The 17,902-nt window shown below is 37.6% G+C and overlaps 2 protein-coding genes across 2 annotated transcripts in view; one reads left to right on the top strand and one right to left on the bottom strand.

Moving 5' to 3' along the window:
- fbn2b (fibrillin 2b) overlaps nt 1-3,038 on the top strand; it is a 58,607-nt gene extending 55,569 nt beyond the window's left edge. Inside the window, exon 65 of the mRNA XM_055216872.2 lies at nt 745-3,038. Within this exon, the coding sequence (XP_055072847.2) occupies nt 745-1,119 (375 nt within the window). The 3' untranslated portion in view covers nt 1,120-3,038. The remainder of the gene's footprint in view (nt 1-744) is intronic.
- A 1,062-nt stretch (nt 3,039-4,100) lies between these two features.
- On the bottom strand, nt 4,101-17,693 carry LOC129452836 (cortexin-1). The gene is made up of 2 exons (XM_055216878.2): nt 17,548-17,693; nt 4,101-6,111 (listed from the first exon to the last, which is right to left on the bottom strand). The coding sequence occupies exon 2, from the start codon at nt 5,225-5,227 to the stop codon at nt 4,964-4,966; it is 264 nt and encodes an 87-aa protein (XP_055072853.1). The 5' UTR covers nt 5,228-6,111; nt 17,548-17,693; the 3' UTR covers nt 4,101-4,963.
- Nucleotides 17,694-17,902: the final 209 nt, after the last annotated feature.

Genomic DNA, 17,902 nt, shown 5'->3' with positions numbered 1-17,902 from the left:
TCAAAAAGTTTCATGTGTGTCTTAGACACAGGTCAGGTATAATATTAGTGACCTCGGGTAATTTAAAAATGAATGTGTTCTTGCCGAATGGACCTGGGAAGACCCAAACTATCTCGCATGTGTGCATCGAGTCCTTTTCCACCCCGTCCCCCCATTTGACAAAACGCTAACGACACTGTGTTGCAAGCGGTAGGTTCATTTTGGTTGAGCAAGACCTGTCCATCATTTTTGTATGCACATTTTAGCTGTTACCATGGTGTTGTTGTCAGATAACAAATGAAAATAAAATTTGCCAAATTGGTTGCAAAGCCATTGGGGTTTCTGACTGGTGCGTGCAGGGCTGTAGATTGCACACAAGTCGGTGCCATTTACATTTGGGTCCAGTTGGGTTAAAAAATTGCCACTTGGACTTGGTTCAAATTCTTTTTTTTTATTATTTATGCATATCAGGTTCGGGTAAAAAGTGAGTCAGGTAATTTCGTATGGGATACACTTTTTGGACCCAAGAAGACCTCTACTCCTCATACAATACCTGACTTAAAGGTATAGCGGAGGATTTTCTCGAATTTTAGAAAGGAACCACCTTTTCCACTTTTAAAAAAATGCAATTGCGCAACACTCCTGATTGACAACTAGGAGGACTAATAGTCTTGATGATCCACCCGGAAAAAGAAAATCCTCCACAATACCTTTAAGTTGTTTTATAAAATTCCTAACTCATATTCCCGTTTAACACTTTCCTAGGAGACGGTGAGCATGGCCAGCATGGACGTTCAGAATTCCATCCCCATGAATCTGAGTCTATCACAACTGCAGAACAAAGAACCCCTTCTCGAGTTGCTTCCTGCTTTGGAGCCACTTGAACACCACGTGCGTTACATCATAACGCACGGAAACCACGGCGAGCATTTCCGCTTGCTTGAGCGCCGCGACGGCAAGACCGTGCTGCGCTTGGGGCGCAGGCCAGTGGTTCCAGGATCGTACCGCCTGGAGATCGCCAGCTTGCCTCTGTTCGGACCGCGCAAACTCCAAGAACTGGAGGACGAGCACGACAGCGACTACCTACTGGGCGAGATCGGTGATGCGCTGCGTATCAAGCTGCACATCCACCTGCACTGAGACTGCTTGATCCCTAACCCTTGACCCCATGCCCTTCATCGTAGGGCATTAGCTCTGAGAGACTGTGTTCATTTTACCGCCATTTTTTCTTTTCCCCACTAATTCCACCGATATATCAAAGTAGATTGGGTGGAAACGTACACACAGTCTGCTTTGAACTGGCAGGCGTGTGTTAGCATTATTCGTTAGCATTAGCACCCACGTTCACTAGAGGGACAATCAGAAATATTTTTTTTGTACAGTTGAAAACTGTCATATTTTTCATTAATTAATAATAATGCTTATCATTCGAGTCTTTAGTGCACATAAAAATGTCGCATTGAAAAAACACAATATGAAATTTCACTCGCCACACTGTTATATCTGGGGTCAAAGGGTATTCCATTCAGTATTTGTATTTGTGTCATTCCAGTATTTTTGAAGAAAATCACATAAGGACTACATCAACTAGCACAAAATGTTCAGGTTTAAACAGTCGAGTGTTGGAAAACTCTTGTTGGAAGATAGCTTACGAACCTCGAAACGATATTTCGGGCGCTTTTGGAGTTTGCCACACGTGTTACCTCATTTTACACGCCTACTCATATACACACATAAACATGCATCAGTTGAGATAGGAGTGGTGCTAAATGCTTAGTTTTTTTACTGGAACTACTCTGCGTATTCAATCAGGGAATTTTCATTCCAAAAATGACGCTAAGGGTTTTAGCATATGCATGCAACTTAGCATAAACAAAAAAAATACATGGCAAGTTTCTTCTGTGCTAGAAGCGCGTTCGACAAAGTAGCGTTGCGCAAACATAGCACATAGAAATGAAGAACAGGACGCCATTTCTGATTGCATGCAGACCCGATGGTACATAAAGATTGTTTGGCAAGCCGTATTACAAAATACATTTCACAAAACCACACGTTTAACCTCAATATGAGAACAACAAACCAAGGTGCTAAAATTCCAACTTACGCTGTACAACGAAAATGCTTGATTTGTGGATTGACAACGTGACGTTTTTTTGTTTTATTTTGTTTGTGTGTTCTGTCTCAATGCTGAAAAATCAATATCAATCAAAATGCTTGTTGAAATCTAAATTGTATATTTTAAGTGATATGTAGATTTTGTTCGTTCATTTGTTTTTGTTTTTTTATTCTTGAGCATCAAGACCAAACCAAATATATACATGTAAACTTTAAATAATTATCCTCGAAAAGTCGTTTGTTAGGTTTTTTACTTAAAAGAAAAGCGTTTGTCGACAAGCACAACATGCCACTGTTTACATGAGCTTTTTTAGATGTTGCATTTTGCAACGACAACAACGTCAGACTGTCTTCCAAAGCTGTGTCCTGAATTCAATCTTCAGGGCTTTTGTTTTAAACAAGTAAATTGCGGCACATTATCGTGTTTTATGTGTGGTGCTACAATGACGAAACTGCTTCTTGAACATCAACATAACTGCACTGTACAACAGCCTGAACTGTATTTATGCATAACCATTTGTCTAACATGAGATCTTTGTATACTTTCATATTTTTTGTTGATGCCACTACATGTAAACAAACAAATGTGTGTGTAACTGTACTGTTTTGTCAAAAACGAGCAACAAACTTGAAATATTACTCTCATACCAAAGCAACTGTACTCTGGGTGTTTAGGATAGCGTTGTCACTTCTGAGAAATGATAAATGTGCCTTGACAAGGTGTCCGCGTGGATCTTTTCGAGCCATAAAGATCCATGACCGAGACGTCCTTGAGCATCCTTGTTACCAAATAATTTCGAATGCATTCATTTTGTTATGAGAAACGCAAACAATACCAGTTTGTAAAAATGCGTTCACGTCCGAACCGAGTGAGCCACACCGTTTTTGTAAACATCTGTAAGAAGCAACAATGGCAATAAAACAACATGGGTTATATTTTTAAACATTTGTGTTTCCATTCTTTAAATTCAGATGCGATTTTTACTGTGTAAAAGGCATAGATTAACTCGCCCATGATTAACTCACCCTCAAACTATCCTTGATGTATATGATTATCTTTTTTCAGAGGAACACAGTGTTAGAAAATGTCCTGACTGTTCCAAGCTTTATAATGGTAGTAAATTGTGCCTTAGATTTGAAGCCCAAAAAACTCCATCCATCCTTCAAAGAATAATCCACATGGCTTCAGGGAGTCCACAAAGACCTTCTCGGTGTGATTTTGGAAGAAAATATCAAAACCTTACAAACTACAGGGTTCCCACACCTTAGTTAACTTTAAGGACCTTTCAAGGACTTTCCAGGTCCAATACCCTCAAATTAAAGGACTAAATGTGGGGACACTTTTCCAGTGAGAGCAAGGTTACATCGTTTTACCTTTTAAGATATATTGTTACAGTTCCCTTTCGAGGGAACTAGCGCTGCGTCACTGCGGTGACACTTTGGGGACGCCTCCAGGGGTAAGTACGTCTGAATGTGTATATAAAAAATTCAACCAATGGTGAGGCTTAACGACAAAGACAGGGTGATGCGGGAGCCAGGAAGTATATCGCTATCTGAAATATTGCCAAAGATGGCATAACAGGGACGCAGGAAGTATGGCAAGGAGACGCAGCTTCTCGTTCCCTTCTCAGGAAACAACAGTTACATACGTAACCCGAGACATTTTCATGTGTCAAACACAACTATGCAAAAAAGCATTTAAGTCGACCAATGTCGTCTCGTACGCTACATCTTATTAACCCCCTGAAGCCATGTGGATTATTTCTGTTTTTGCTTCAAATCACAAGCACTTTTTACTAGCATTATAAAGCTTGTAACACCCAGGACATTTTCTAAAAAGATAATTATATACACATTGGATCAGAAAATCATGGGGTAAATTTTAATTTTTGAGGGGAAAAATATCCCTTTAAGAAAACTAAATGGCTTTTATTGAAGATGCAAAGGTTTATTGATTGTAAGGGACAGGAACGCCCCCACCCCAGTACACTGTGTCTTTGAGGATATCAGAAATCTCAAGTAATTTATTTTGCAGAATTGCACCAATTTAACAAAAACGAATTAGGAAAATATCCAATCTACTTACAAAGCAATGCAGATTCGTTCATTTCCGTGATGTACAAGATTCTTGGCACATCACATATAGCACATTTTGTACATCCGTTCAATACCAGAGCTACAAATCTGAGACGGCACGTTACCAAAAGGGAACTCCCGAGTCAGAATACAAAAATAAAGCATTTCTGTTGCTTTTACTGTACGTTTTACAGAGCTTAGTTGGCAGAAAAGCAAATATCCTACAACAGTGACAATTTCAAGAAAACATATGGCATGTATACATGTAATTCAAGACAAGGACCGACACTTCGTTATAATAAAGTATTAAAGGGTATTTCTTTCCTGTAAACAACCTTGAGAGCGCAAATCAGGGACGTCTTCAAGAATATAAATCACAGAGTTCAGAAATTGTCTGTGGAAGGCAGCAGATGTCAGACGTATGGCAGAAATCCAACAATGCTGAAGGTTTTCTTAAAGACGTATTCGAAATCAGACGAAACGTTACACAACGAAAGATTAAATATGCCTTCGACCCTGATTACGTTTTGTCTGAGATTTAATATCCTGGATACATAATGATAATACATCTACATTGAGAACTCTAGGTATAGTTCACAGTGAGTTTCATGCAGGGCAGCCTAAATTTATAGACCTCTGAATTACTAATCTATAATCTGGATGGTGGTTTTGTGCCCTGAGGAACCAGCGTACGACCCTTTTATGTGGTGAGAAAGTGGCTTCCACAAAGCCAGTTAAGCTACAGGGCACAGTTTGGGTTAAGGCAGCGTTGAGATGACTTTAGGTCACAATGCTAAACCAGGGCGTAGTCAAACTGGCCCCTCTCGAATCCATCCTTGTGGTCCGTCCAAGACGAAGCGGGCATGCGGCTGTAAGGGTCCAACAAAATCCGAAAGCATCGCACCAACAGGAAAATCAAAAACAACATCAGGAGGCCGACAAAAGCAAAAGCAGTCCTCTGTTCGGAATCTCCGCCAAGAGATGGGCCGCTGGTGACCCCTGAGAAAGACGGCCCCGGTGAAAACAGCTCATAGTCCAACGTGGAAACATCGCTCATCCTCCAGGGATGGCGACGACAGAACTTGCAGGCTGTCTGGAGGGTGGGGTGTACGGAAAGATTGGCCAGATTGGGACGGCGACCTCAAGGTCAAAGTCGCAACCCTCGACCGCGTGACGGACGCGCACCTGGATGCAAATTGACACAAGTGGAGCAATCCGGACACAGCCGGGGTCTCGCTGCTCCTAGAGGGGTTGAAATGATGGGCCTGTTTATTTTAGACCTGTCACATCTTATCCGGTCCTCAACCGACAAGGCGTGAGGAGATTGAACATGACACAACAGGCTGCCCTAGCGAATAAAAACAGCCGATGTGTGCAGGGACTCGAGTCACACAATGGCTTTGCTTGCTCTATGCTGTAGGGATGTGGCTAATTGGCTCCAGATGGGATATACAGTAGTTTACTGTTGCTGTCCATGCTGGATATCACTTCACACTAAAGCAAACTTCAAGCCGCGAATGACCTGACGGCACATTTTTCTATTTCTGGCTAGTGGCAGAACATGTACGTAGGAAGTAAAGAAGAGAAATGGCTAATCATACCAGAAGAGCAATGGATCAATATGTGAAACTGGCCACTATGAGTGTTAAATAATCCAAGAGAAAAAAAACTGCAGTTTAATTACTGGGCGACTTTTTCTCTGGTAGTAGTTGTACATTAGTTTGATGAGTCAGATGTGCTCTTTCTGCTTGGCTCCGTATGTGTTTTCACAGACAGAAATGTTGAGAAAATGTCTCGTAAGATTGGTACTATCGATCGAGTGGGACTAAAGTGTGGATTCAGGGCCCGGGAGAAGATGTGGGCGGACAGCGTTGAGTCAAAGAAATCTTGGTTTGGGTTTCACCGACTTTAGAAATGTTGACGGCCTCTGGTCATCTTACCCTGTAAACACAAAGCACACCCAGATTCCACATTTAATTTGGTTTAGTGGCATGATCAGTAACTAGAAATGCACCAATATTATATTTTCCACCGGTACCGACAGACTAATATTTGCAAATGCACTACAAAAATAAAGGCTGGATTTACTTAAAAAATGGATGCAAAAATAATGCACTGTATTTTTAAGTAAATATTACATGGTATTTTAAACAATTTATGCAATTGCTTAAAATTTCAAGTAAATCCAGCGTATTACTTTTATATTATAGTGTACCAATATTTGGTGGTTATATTAACGTGCATGATATAAATTCTGAAGATTATATTTTCTAAATGTTATACATTCATATAATGACCATTAAAGGTGCAATTTGTAATTTTTAAAAGGATCTCTTGACAGAAATGCAAAATAATATACAAAGCTATATTTTCAGAGGTGGATAAAGACTTTTTTACAATGAACCGTTAAGTTTGTATTGCCTTAGAATGAGACGTTTTTATCTACATACACTTCCCTTACGTAGAAGTCGCCATTTTGTGCCGCCATGTTTCTACAGAAGCCCTTAACTTAAACTTTTTTTACTAAGTTGGTGGCTATCGTAGCTTTTTTATGCGTTTCAAAAGCGATGGGTGAGCAGTGGACTGAGCCGTTGGTTGCAATTCACAACCTCACCACTAGATGCCGCTAAAATTTACACACTGCACCTTTAATATTGAACACTAAACTTGTGATATTTCTTTACATTTTCTATACACAGAGCTCAAATTCATTACATTTTCCTGTTTTGTTGATTAAGGTGATATATCGGCCATGATTATCGGCTGTTTTTAAACTATCTGCCAATAGCCCATAGTAAGAAAAATTGCTTTAATCGACAATACCGATTATTGCCAGATATATCGGTGCATCTCTTTTGAAACTGAAATGTTACAATAAAAAGTTCATATATAATTTTAAGAAATGTCTTTTCTTTGCTATGAAACACATGCTTGAAAAAAATTAGTTGAAATAGTTACCATGTTTAAAGTAAAGTACCAGAATAAAGGGTCGTTCACATTTTATAAAATAAATAAAAAATTATATTAAAGAGAACAGACAATGAACAATATCGTTGGGATCACTTTCTGGCGATTTTTTCCCACCTGGTGAACGATAAACTTTTTTTACTAAGTTGTCTCCGAAGATGACATTTTTATGGTGGCGGCTATCGTAGCTTTTCTATGCGTTTCAAAAGCGATGGGTGAGCAGTGGACTGAGCCGTTGGTTGCAATTCGCAACCCCACCACTAGATGCCGCTAAAATTTACACACTGCACCTTTAATACTGAACACTAACCTTGTGATATTTCTTTACATTTTCTATACACAGAGCTCAAATTCTTCACTGTTTGTTGATTAAGATGATATATCAGCCATGATTATCGGCTGTTTTTAAACTATCTGCCAATAGCCCATAGTAAGAAAAATTGCTTTAATCGACAATACCGATTATTGCCAGATATATCGGTGCATCTCTTTTGAAACTGAAATGTTACAATAAAAAGTTTATATAAAATTTTAAGAAATGTCTTTTCTTTGCTATGAAACACATGCTTGAAAAAATGTAGTTGAAATAGTTACCATGTTTAAAGTAAAGTACCAGAATAAAGGGTCGTTCACATTTTATAAAATAAATAAAAAATTATATTAAAGAGAACAAACAATGAACAATATCGTTGGGATCACTTTCTGGGCGATTTTTTCCCACCTGGTGAACGATAAACCATTAAATTTCATATTTGAAGTGCACGCACACTTAAAATGACAGTGGAGAAGCTCATTGCTGAGGTCTATAACATAAAATGACCACAGGTATCCAGCACTGATGCAGTTGCTGTGAAATTCACTACGTAATTCTTTTTTCCTACCACATTGACTTCGCTAAAAGGTAAGATAGAAGATTATGCAGCGTGTTGAGGACATCTGGTTAAATGCAAAAATATGAAATATTAAGAAATATGCAATATTAGATAATGCCAAGGCAAGTGGTAACAATAAAGTTATCGTTATCGTCTGGCGGTGTGGAGGACAATATAGTTATCGCTATAGTTAACGTTATAGTTATAATGTAAACGACCCTTAAGATATTTTAAAGGAAATAAAAAAGTGTATTTAATTCAATTAAATTTTTTCAATTTAATTTTATTTATATAGCGCTTTTCACAATTGGTAATTGTTTCAAAGTAGCTTTACATTAATAGAAGCAGGGGAAAACACAAAAAAATCAGCAGACAACATAAGTAGCAAAATACAGCGCCTATGAATAAACTTTACAAGCAAGCGTATTAATAATGTAATGTATATAAGAGGTTGCTAAGTTAAGTCAATGTCAGCTGACTCCCCGGGTTGAAAAACCCCCTAGGAGAAAAACCTCCTGACCTTTATAGCCAGGAGGGAAAAAAGTCCTAGGAGGAAAAAACGTATGTAAACATAAGGAGATTAAATGGGTATTACCATTTTAATATTTTCAAGTGCTTATACAAGTCCTTATTTCGGTGAATCCCTAATATTAAATATGTCTTTTTTTGACAGCTTGAAATATAAAGTCTTTAAAAGCACACCTTTCACATGTCTATGTAAAACTGCATCAAGTGAAAGTTCTGCTTCTCTTGAGTCAATATTCGAAACACTGTTTCCATTAATCCAAGCAGAGCTCAAATAATTACCCTGACATTCTGCGTAATGACGAAGTTTCGAAGACGATTACGATTATAAGATACCAGCAGTACACGATGTTGCAAATGTCGCGCTGTTTTAACGAATCATTAGCCGACTGCTGGAGGGAGCCAAATAACTTTTGGTGAATAATACACATCCCGCGTCCCGCCGGTCTGGGATCACAGAGTACGAAATGTCACCAGGCGATTAACTTAAACTCGTGACAGCCACAACGCAATTAAAGTGATTGTAGAAAAGCGCGGGGTGAAGATGGATGGCAGGCGCAGAATGGATGGATCTCAGCGGCATGATAGATGTGAATATGATGTGAGGATCTGTGTGGTACGTTGAGCTCAAGCCAGGCGCGAGGACACTGACAAACAATCTCGCACATAGCGTGCAGGCAATCTCTCTCCGTCCTGAACTGCTCGCTGCCAGCGACGCCACTTTATCAAGGGAACTTAGTCAATCAGGTCTTCCTTAAGATTATGCTAACATCAGAAAAAACCTTCACCAGATGCATGTGATGTATATAAAATGGCTCATTTAGAAAAGACATAGAAGCTGGGTTTTTTTTAGCATTTTTGTTTTATAAATTGCTTCTATACTAAATAGAATTGCAAAAAAATTGACTTTTATAAGCGTAAATGGTACAATTTCTCTAAACTCAAATCATTTTTTGCTATCCTAACCTAAAATGAGAAAAACCAAAGAAATGAGGAGCTGAAGATGGATTTAGCTTTCGGGTCATATCAGCCAGTCAGAAAGTCACCGGGTTGCGGTCCATAGCTTAAGGCAGATGGCGTCCCAGCAGGAGCTCAAAAACTCACAGGTCACATGTGAGAAGGATTTAATCTTAATCATTTCCTAACGTTAATTGCACATGAAAGTGCCAGAGATATAATCTAAAGAATGATTTACATAAAAAGATGCCACCAAATAATGCATATATTCCAATGTAGCACTTAAAACTAAGTGTCTGATAAATAACACATACTACAAACATCATCGTTTTGTATCAAACTGATCATAAACCAGCAAAAATTATAAATTCATAAAATTATAAAAGAAATATGTCCAAATAATCCACAGCAAATATAACATCCAACAGCATCTGAGGGCTAACAATCCTTAAAGAGCAGATCTATTAATCCTTCACTATGACTGAACTCATTCAGGGACTAAAGTTTAACAAATCGACACACACACTAGTTCGCCCTGACAGCCTTCGTGCAATTGACAGACGAAAACAATGGCAACTTCAACTTTAATATTAATCAGTGCAGAATTAACAGCCTTGATCTAATAACAAGGCCACTTATATGGCCGGTTGCCACATCCTCAGCCTTCTAAATCCTCCTCAGTGACATCAAGAAGATTAATTAACATGTATTGCTTACATAAAATGTCCATTTAATCTATGCTTATTTAAGGATGCTACGAATTCACGGTGAATACATCATGTCTTTTCGATAAGATTGCAAAACATGATTATTGTCCTACGATTCACTGTCAGTATGCAAAAGTCTGAGGTCTCAATATGATTTCAAATAGCTCTCATCAAATATAACATATTACAAAAGAAATATTACATAAGCTATGATTTCTACATTTATTGTATAGCTACAAACTGTTTGTCAACAATTGTCCAGTTTGTGGTCATTTCTCGCAGCGATTTTAGGAGAAACCTATAAGACTACATTTATATCTAACTTCTCGTCTTGCGCTAAAGCCTTATGACGCACTAACTCGACCTTACATATTACGTAATCACGGCGAAAGGTCACACGTTACATATGTGAAACGCACACTTGCGGACCATTTTAGACAATAAACATTAATTAGTACCGTATTTTTTGGACTATAAGCTGCGTTTTTTTCATAACTTGGCTGGTGCTGCGTCTTATAGTCAGGTGCGCCTTGTAAGTCAGTATAAATTAATTTTGACATTTATGAGGCAAGAGACAACATTACCGTCTACAACCCCAAGAGTCCGCCATATGCTGCTCCTGTATTTATGTAATTCAATGGATACAGTGATGCGGAATGACAAGAATTTCACGTTAGTTGGCTTGTTCGGTTAATTTAGACTATTTAACCTTCCAGGTTAAGTTCTGTATGCTATGGTTTATCATTTAAATAACTGATAATATTACTTTAACGTACAGATATCTATTCAGCCAGCTGCACTGTCTGCTATTGTTTTGTTGAATAACTTGCCTTTCCAGATTAAATATCTGTTCTTCGGCTTGGCTTTTGTGAAATAAATGCGACGTATAGTCCACTGCGACTTATATGTTTTTTCATCTTCATGACTCATTTTTGATTGATGTGGCTTATATTCCGGTGCGGTTTATAGTCTGGAAAATACGGTATCATTCCACATACAACAATGTCGGAAGGATCCTTTTTCTCCACACTTGTAAACACTGGAGCGGTAGTTTCGCATACGTCATGCGTGACCTTTCGACATGATAATGTAATAATACGTAAGGTCACGCTGCGCATCACATGGCTAGTGCAACACGAGAAGTTTTAGTTAAAAAGTATTTATTTGTTGGCAAAAATGATGATCATTTCAAGAACCCTTATGTTGGGATCATTTAGAGCCCTTTAAAGCTGCATTGAAACTGCAAACCGTTGAGGTCCACTAAAGTCCACCATATGGAGAATAATCCTGTAGGGACGATTTCCCAGACAGGGATTAGACTAGTCCTAAACTAAAATAAATGTAAGAGCTGTACAAACTGAAAACAAGTTGCACTGACATATCTTAAAATACATCAGTGTCCTTTGTTTTGCCTTAAAATGCACACAAGTAATGTTTTTAGTACGGCATGTTTGTTCAAACTAGTTATATTTCTCAGTTAAACTAAGGTCTAGTCCAGGTTTAAGATAATCCCTTTCCGGGCAACCACCCCGTAATGTTTTCCTCAAAAAACTTAATTTTATTTTGACTGAATAAAGAACGACAAACATCTTTGATGACATGGGGGTAAATCATTTATCAGATGATTTTAATGAAAGTGAAATATTTCTTTAAATGAACTCTGAACTCTTTATATTTCCATTATCACCATAATTTTAACTCCAAATTTGCTGTGTAGTAAGTTGGTGTGTGTTTTGTGCAATAAAAGTCAATCAGCAATATTCTGCCTTTGCTTTCCTCAGCCCTTAGTCATCGGCTTAATTTCGCTATTCCTCCTGTTTTCTCATTCTAATGATTTATAATAAATCCACCATCCACCCGAGACCCTTTGGGTCCTCATTTACTTGCATTAGGATGGCCACTGACAGCAAAGAGGAAGAAGCAAAATTTTATTAACAGGATCCTCGAGGGACAGCCAGCCTACAGTCACCGGAGGAAACGTCAGGTCTTTTTTTATTAGGGCCTCTGGGAACTCCAAATACGAAAATGACCAAGCAAATCCCATTATTCACTGACCACGCCGAAATGGTAACCTGCTAAATGGCCGAATTTGTCATTATTTGTCCGAGAACCCTCTCCAAAACCAATTAGGACCACAATCGAATAACAAATTCAGGTGGTTAACATCACAGAGTTTGAGGACGAAACTCTTAAAATTTGGTTATAACCCCTGCCAACTAGACGAAATGGATCTCATTAAATTTGATCAAAACAAATGCCTCCGAACGTGGACATTGTAGGGCACCCTCGAAAGATCCCAGAATATGATGCAATCCATCATAGCAGTTATTGATGACATGCTTAGATTTTTCTTGCATTATATGTCCAATCGTATCGGTACATTCGTCATATTACTGTCACCACAGCTGCAGGTTTAACATCCGGGTCACCTTGAGCTGAGGACAACCTAAATGTCATTGGTGTTTCTTAGACCATTCTTTTTCAAAGCTCATGAGAGTCTTTGTCACAAGAGGATTCGCCCTAAATGAAAAAAAAAGGGCAAATGACTGAATCACTGATGCAAACTAATAGCATAGTGCTGGAAATCGTTTAATTTATTACACTTTGTTCTTGTTTTGGTTCTTTAATTTCATGTGCTGTCATCTCAACAAATTCTCTCCCTTCCAAAAATCTCAGCCTGTGCATTTGCTGAGCGTGCAACTACTGTCGACATGCGAGACATCTTCAAACTGCTGACCTCTGGGAAAACGTTACGCTTGTTTCATATTCACGCTCCTGTCATTTGCCCGCTCAGGTGTAGAAATGTACCATAGGCTTGTTTGCACGGCATACACTTGAAAAATGGGACAGAGAGGGTTTGCAGGCGAAAGAAAAAGTGCCTATTAACATTTAGAAATTGTATGTCAACTTTCTGACTCTCATATGTCTCTGCATTATTCTGATACACGGTGCTTGTCCAGAGGGCACAATCCGTCTTTTAGGACAAGGTTATTTATGTCCGAAGTGGTGATAGTCAAAAAAATCTATCATAATTTGAAACCAACCCTAAAGGAATTCCCACATGGAATATTAGATCTAAAAAAATTGATCTCATAAAACACTAAGTGCACTAAAGGACTATTAAGTACTATTCATGTTAGATTGTGCAAGGTTTGGTCTTAAACATAGATAGATTATCCCTATAATTCAACGCAGCAATAACCGCAGCAATGCACGATTCTGAACGGCAGGATGTAACGAGACGGATATTTTAGACCCAGCGGGCTGCTCATGAAAATGGCTGTGCAATTTTCCCTTAAGTGCCCATGTCAACAGTATCTGTCAGAGAGGGGAACCCCACGGTCCTGTATTAAGACCGCGTGCTGATTATGGGCCCTACCACTTTTCCTGTCAAAGACAAATGTCTCTCCTCTCACAAATGCTTTCAAGTGCCAAGAATACAAGAAAAGCAGATATGGTCCTCATAATAATTGCTTATTTAAATGAAAATAATCTATTTGGAGAACATTTTGTCTGCATAATGGTGGAAAAAAGAGTGTAAAGCAAAAATCAATAATACTATTGCTTATACTGCAATTATTTTCTTACGCTGTACTTTAGATTCTTAAAACAAGATTCATTTCAAAATGAAAAGTCTTTGTGAATGTTTTTTACTGGTAAGTTTGGGAGTTGCTTCCCAAAACCAAGGAAGCAATCTGTCAGCACTCCTGACGTCTTAAATTCACATCCCAAATCAAAACATGAATTATTAAGCCATGAAAGGGTTTGATTGACAGGATAAGTGGCAGAGAATAAGCGAGTTGGACAGCACTGGTCCTTAGCGGACCGGCCTCAGCAGAACAATGTGTCTGAATGAGTAAATATAACTGTGGGGTGTTAGCCAGGACAGGAAGAGGCGACTCCTAAATCGTTAAACTAATTGAGTCCAAGCTGGTTTTAAATAGACAATACTAGTTTGTTATTGGCAAATGGAGAAAAGGATTTAAATGAACAGTAAACCCAAATATCATAATTGTCTAATAATTTATTCAACCTCATGCCATCCAAGACGTTTGAGCTTATTTAGCAAACAATGTCATATATCAATGTAAACCAACTAAATTCAAAATATGGAGGCATTTCGATAACGTAAAACCTCACTGACCTTTGCGCATCTCAAGATGAGGTCTGATGTTTTCAACATGCTTTCGTGTTTGAATTTAGCGCTCAGATTTGTTTGTTTACACTGATACACAATATAATTGTTCTCTAAATAAGTTCAAAACAGTAATCCTTCAATTTAAGCTAACACTGCAGATCTTGATGCCCAATTCAGATTTGTTGACTGTATCCGATTTTCTCTTTTTAATGACCCGCTTACATCATCAAGCGACTTATCCAATAAAAGCATTTACACTAAACACGTAGACATAGTCAAGGTAGACATACTGACCCGGAACAGCTTAAACCAAAGTAAATGTTGCGAAATCTAATGGACACAGACAAAATTTTTTACATTGTTTAAATACAAGATTATACAGCTTTATTTATGTAACAAGACATGAAACTTCAGTCATCTTCCATTGCGCTGCTTAAAAAAGTCATGTGATCATGAGTGGTGTCCACTATGATGTCCACCTAAGTTAGTCATTTACTACGTCACGTCTTAATATGAGAATATCCAATCTGTCTGCTTACATTGCGGATACAAATGCATATACGAATGCATATATCCGATTCATTTCAGACATTTCCACATATGAATGAAAACTGAAACCGATCTGCGAATATCGAAATCTATGTTCATGTATATACATCTGGGATTTACAAATTATGAATTTTCGTATTTGGTATATCTTTAACCTATGTCAGAATCCCATGCAAACATAATAGAGAGCAATTACGTATTATTAAATCAAAATGGTGCGAAATATAAAGGCTGATTCCAGACACACAACAGTTACTTTGGTAACATCCAAATCCTGCCCTAAAACCTTAAAGTCACTGTTCAGCAGTGAACAAAAGAAATCACTTAACAGGTAGCAGTACTCGAGGGTGAGGTTAAAATAAAGTGATTTCTCACTAAATTGATAGCTTACTTCCGGTGAGAATGTCAGTTCAAGATGACGATCACCAGATCTCATGAGTTAAAACCCATGTCTGAGAGAGGACTACTAGATGACTAAGTTTAATATAAGACAACTTCCAGAGATAACCAACTAAGACCAGCTCTGTAATCCTGACCAAAAAACTTCATATTACTGTGATCATGTATTAGATTTGTTTAATGTATAAAACGGGAGATGTATTTTTGCAAATGCAAATATAAGGGCATTAATTAATAAATAAACTGCACACATGAGTTGACATCTTGCAAAAAATAGTCAGGTTCTGAAATTCAAATGTAATTATATTCAAGTTGCTAGTTTGATCAAGCCTGCAGAAATATGCAGATGGATACGCTTCAAACGTCACATCTAGATCATATTTAAGTGTAATTGCCTGGTGGTGTAATTAAAAGTGACTGACGGTACTATTTTTGGCATAGAAAACATCATGAATTGTTTTTGTCACATAATTGATGACTCAGATTAATTCACTTTACAGCACACTTGCTTTTGTCAATTCTCATGTCAAGTCATTATGATCTGGAATCACCTTTTAAATTTACTTTTCATTAATTGCAATCACAGCTCAGATGAAGAAATCTGGTTTTAGATTAGTTTAAAGTCTGATTTGTCTCATAGATATTACTAGTTACATATAACTGCGTAGGTAGGGCTGTGCAATTAATCGTTTTTGATTTTCAATTTATTGATTTAAACAATTACAAAAACAGGATAATCGATGCAAAACAATTATTGTGCGATTAAAACGTAAATTGCGTTCTGCTGGACCAATGTGTTTGTACGGCACTTCGGCACTTTGTAAGGCACCTCTGCTTTGACACGTGTAGCCTATTGTAAAACTTATGTAATAAAAAATGTAAATAAATGCATGTTTTCAAAGCCAAGGAGGAAAAATTAATCACGATTATGATTTTTACCAAACTAATCGTGATTATTGTAACCCTCATAAGTGGTTACATATAAATTATTGGTTTTACTTGGTTTTAACCCATATAAAATTCATGATACTCAATTATGGAGGTTCGGTACAGATTGGTTTAATAAAAGAGGGTAGTTTGAATTACAAAGTATACAGATTTGAATATAAATGGATAATGTGTATTGTGAGAGATGACGGATGAATATTTAATGAAGTATATTATCCCTACACTAGGTCTAGATGCCCTGAAAATGAAAAATAACCCCAACATCAGAGTTTATACTGACATTATGGTGAATATTGTAAGTAATATCAGTAGTAATGTACTTCATATGAGCATATAAAGGAACAGAAATGGTAAATGATCAAATATAGACTGCAGACACTTCTGTCATGTAAGCGACATTCATACATATTTCATGACACTGGATGATTTCCATATCTAAGATTTACAAATGCTTAAAAAACATCATGGTAGTACTTAACTGTCCACATGAAAATACCATAGTATACTTCAGTAAAATTTCTAGGTGTTTTTGAACTTTACCATAGTAAATATTATAATTATAATACAGTATTTACTACACTTTATCAATTCACTATGCAGAATACAGTATAGATTGACAAAATATTGTTATTACAATAATTTACTGCAGTATACTACCATTTACTACAGCTTACTGTAGTAAAGTACAATATTTTACTACAGTTTATCATTCACTAGTAAATATAAAGCGTACTACAGAATATATTAGCATACATTAACAAAGGGTAGTAATTATTATTATGCCACAGTATACTACAAAGTACTACCGTTTACTGTAGTACATACTAGCTACAGTATTTTTTCTTGTTGGGATGTGATGTGACGACGACTACTTCCACAAATGGTACAAAAACTATGATACGGCTATATATCATGGTACAGTGATGGTGCCATATGTTAAAACCTTGGTGCTTTGATATATACAATGATTTTGGATAATTATTAGTATGATGATGATGCCGCGCACTTTTGATGGACTTTTCTGTCAGTGCCGATCGCTCGCGCCTGCAGCCTCCTCATCATTGCGTAATAAATATCAAATTTGAATATCTTGAGGTAAAAACGACACCGAAACTTAAACGTAAGCGCAATTAATTAAAGAAGTATACTTATAAAGTACACTTCGTCTTATTTCCAAGTTCGTTTCTCGTTTTAAAAATAACTGATATTTCGCTTTTGCTCATTAATGTACTCCAAAACGCCCTGCATAGATCTACAACACTTTTACGAGTTAAATAATATTCATGAATATTAAATATAATCTGTAAAAACTCACATTTCTGGTGTTTTGTTTCATCTGCGTGCACACTCATTCCTGTATGGCAGACGCCTACAAAGTTGGGCGCGTTTCGGTAGCGCGCGCTCCCGCTGCCAAGCGGCTATAACCTCTCCTGGGAGCGAGCACGCGCACTCACTGCTCTTAAAGAGCCCGTAAACAGCACAGCGACCAATCACAGCAGACTTTTAAATACTTTTGTAATATTGTAAACAAATGTCACTGGATTTACAGATGTTTGTTTTGGGTCCTGAACAGGCTAGTAAGATAACATCTGTATGGGGTTAACAGGTGACTGTTTAACTGGCTAACAGCGAGACCAGGGTTAGTTGTCACACTTTTTATGTCAGTAAAT

This window comes from Misgurnus anguillicaudatus, chromosome 23 (genome assembly GCF_027580225.2).
Source record: "Misgurnus anguillicaudatus chromosome 23, ASM2758022v2, whole genome shotgun sequence".
Lineage (NCBI taxonomy): Eukaryota > Metazoa > Chordata > Actinopteri > Cypriniformes > Cobitidae > Misgurnus > Misgurnus anguillicaudatus.
Note: the sequence above shows the minus strand (reverse complement) of the source record. Positions and strands in the feature narration are given on the sequence as shown.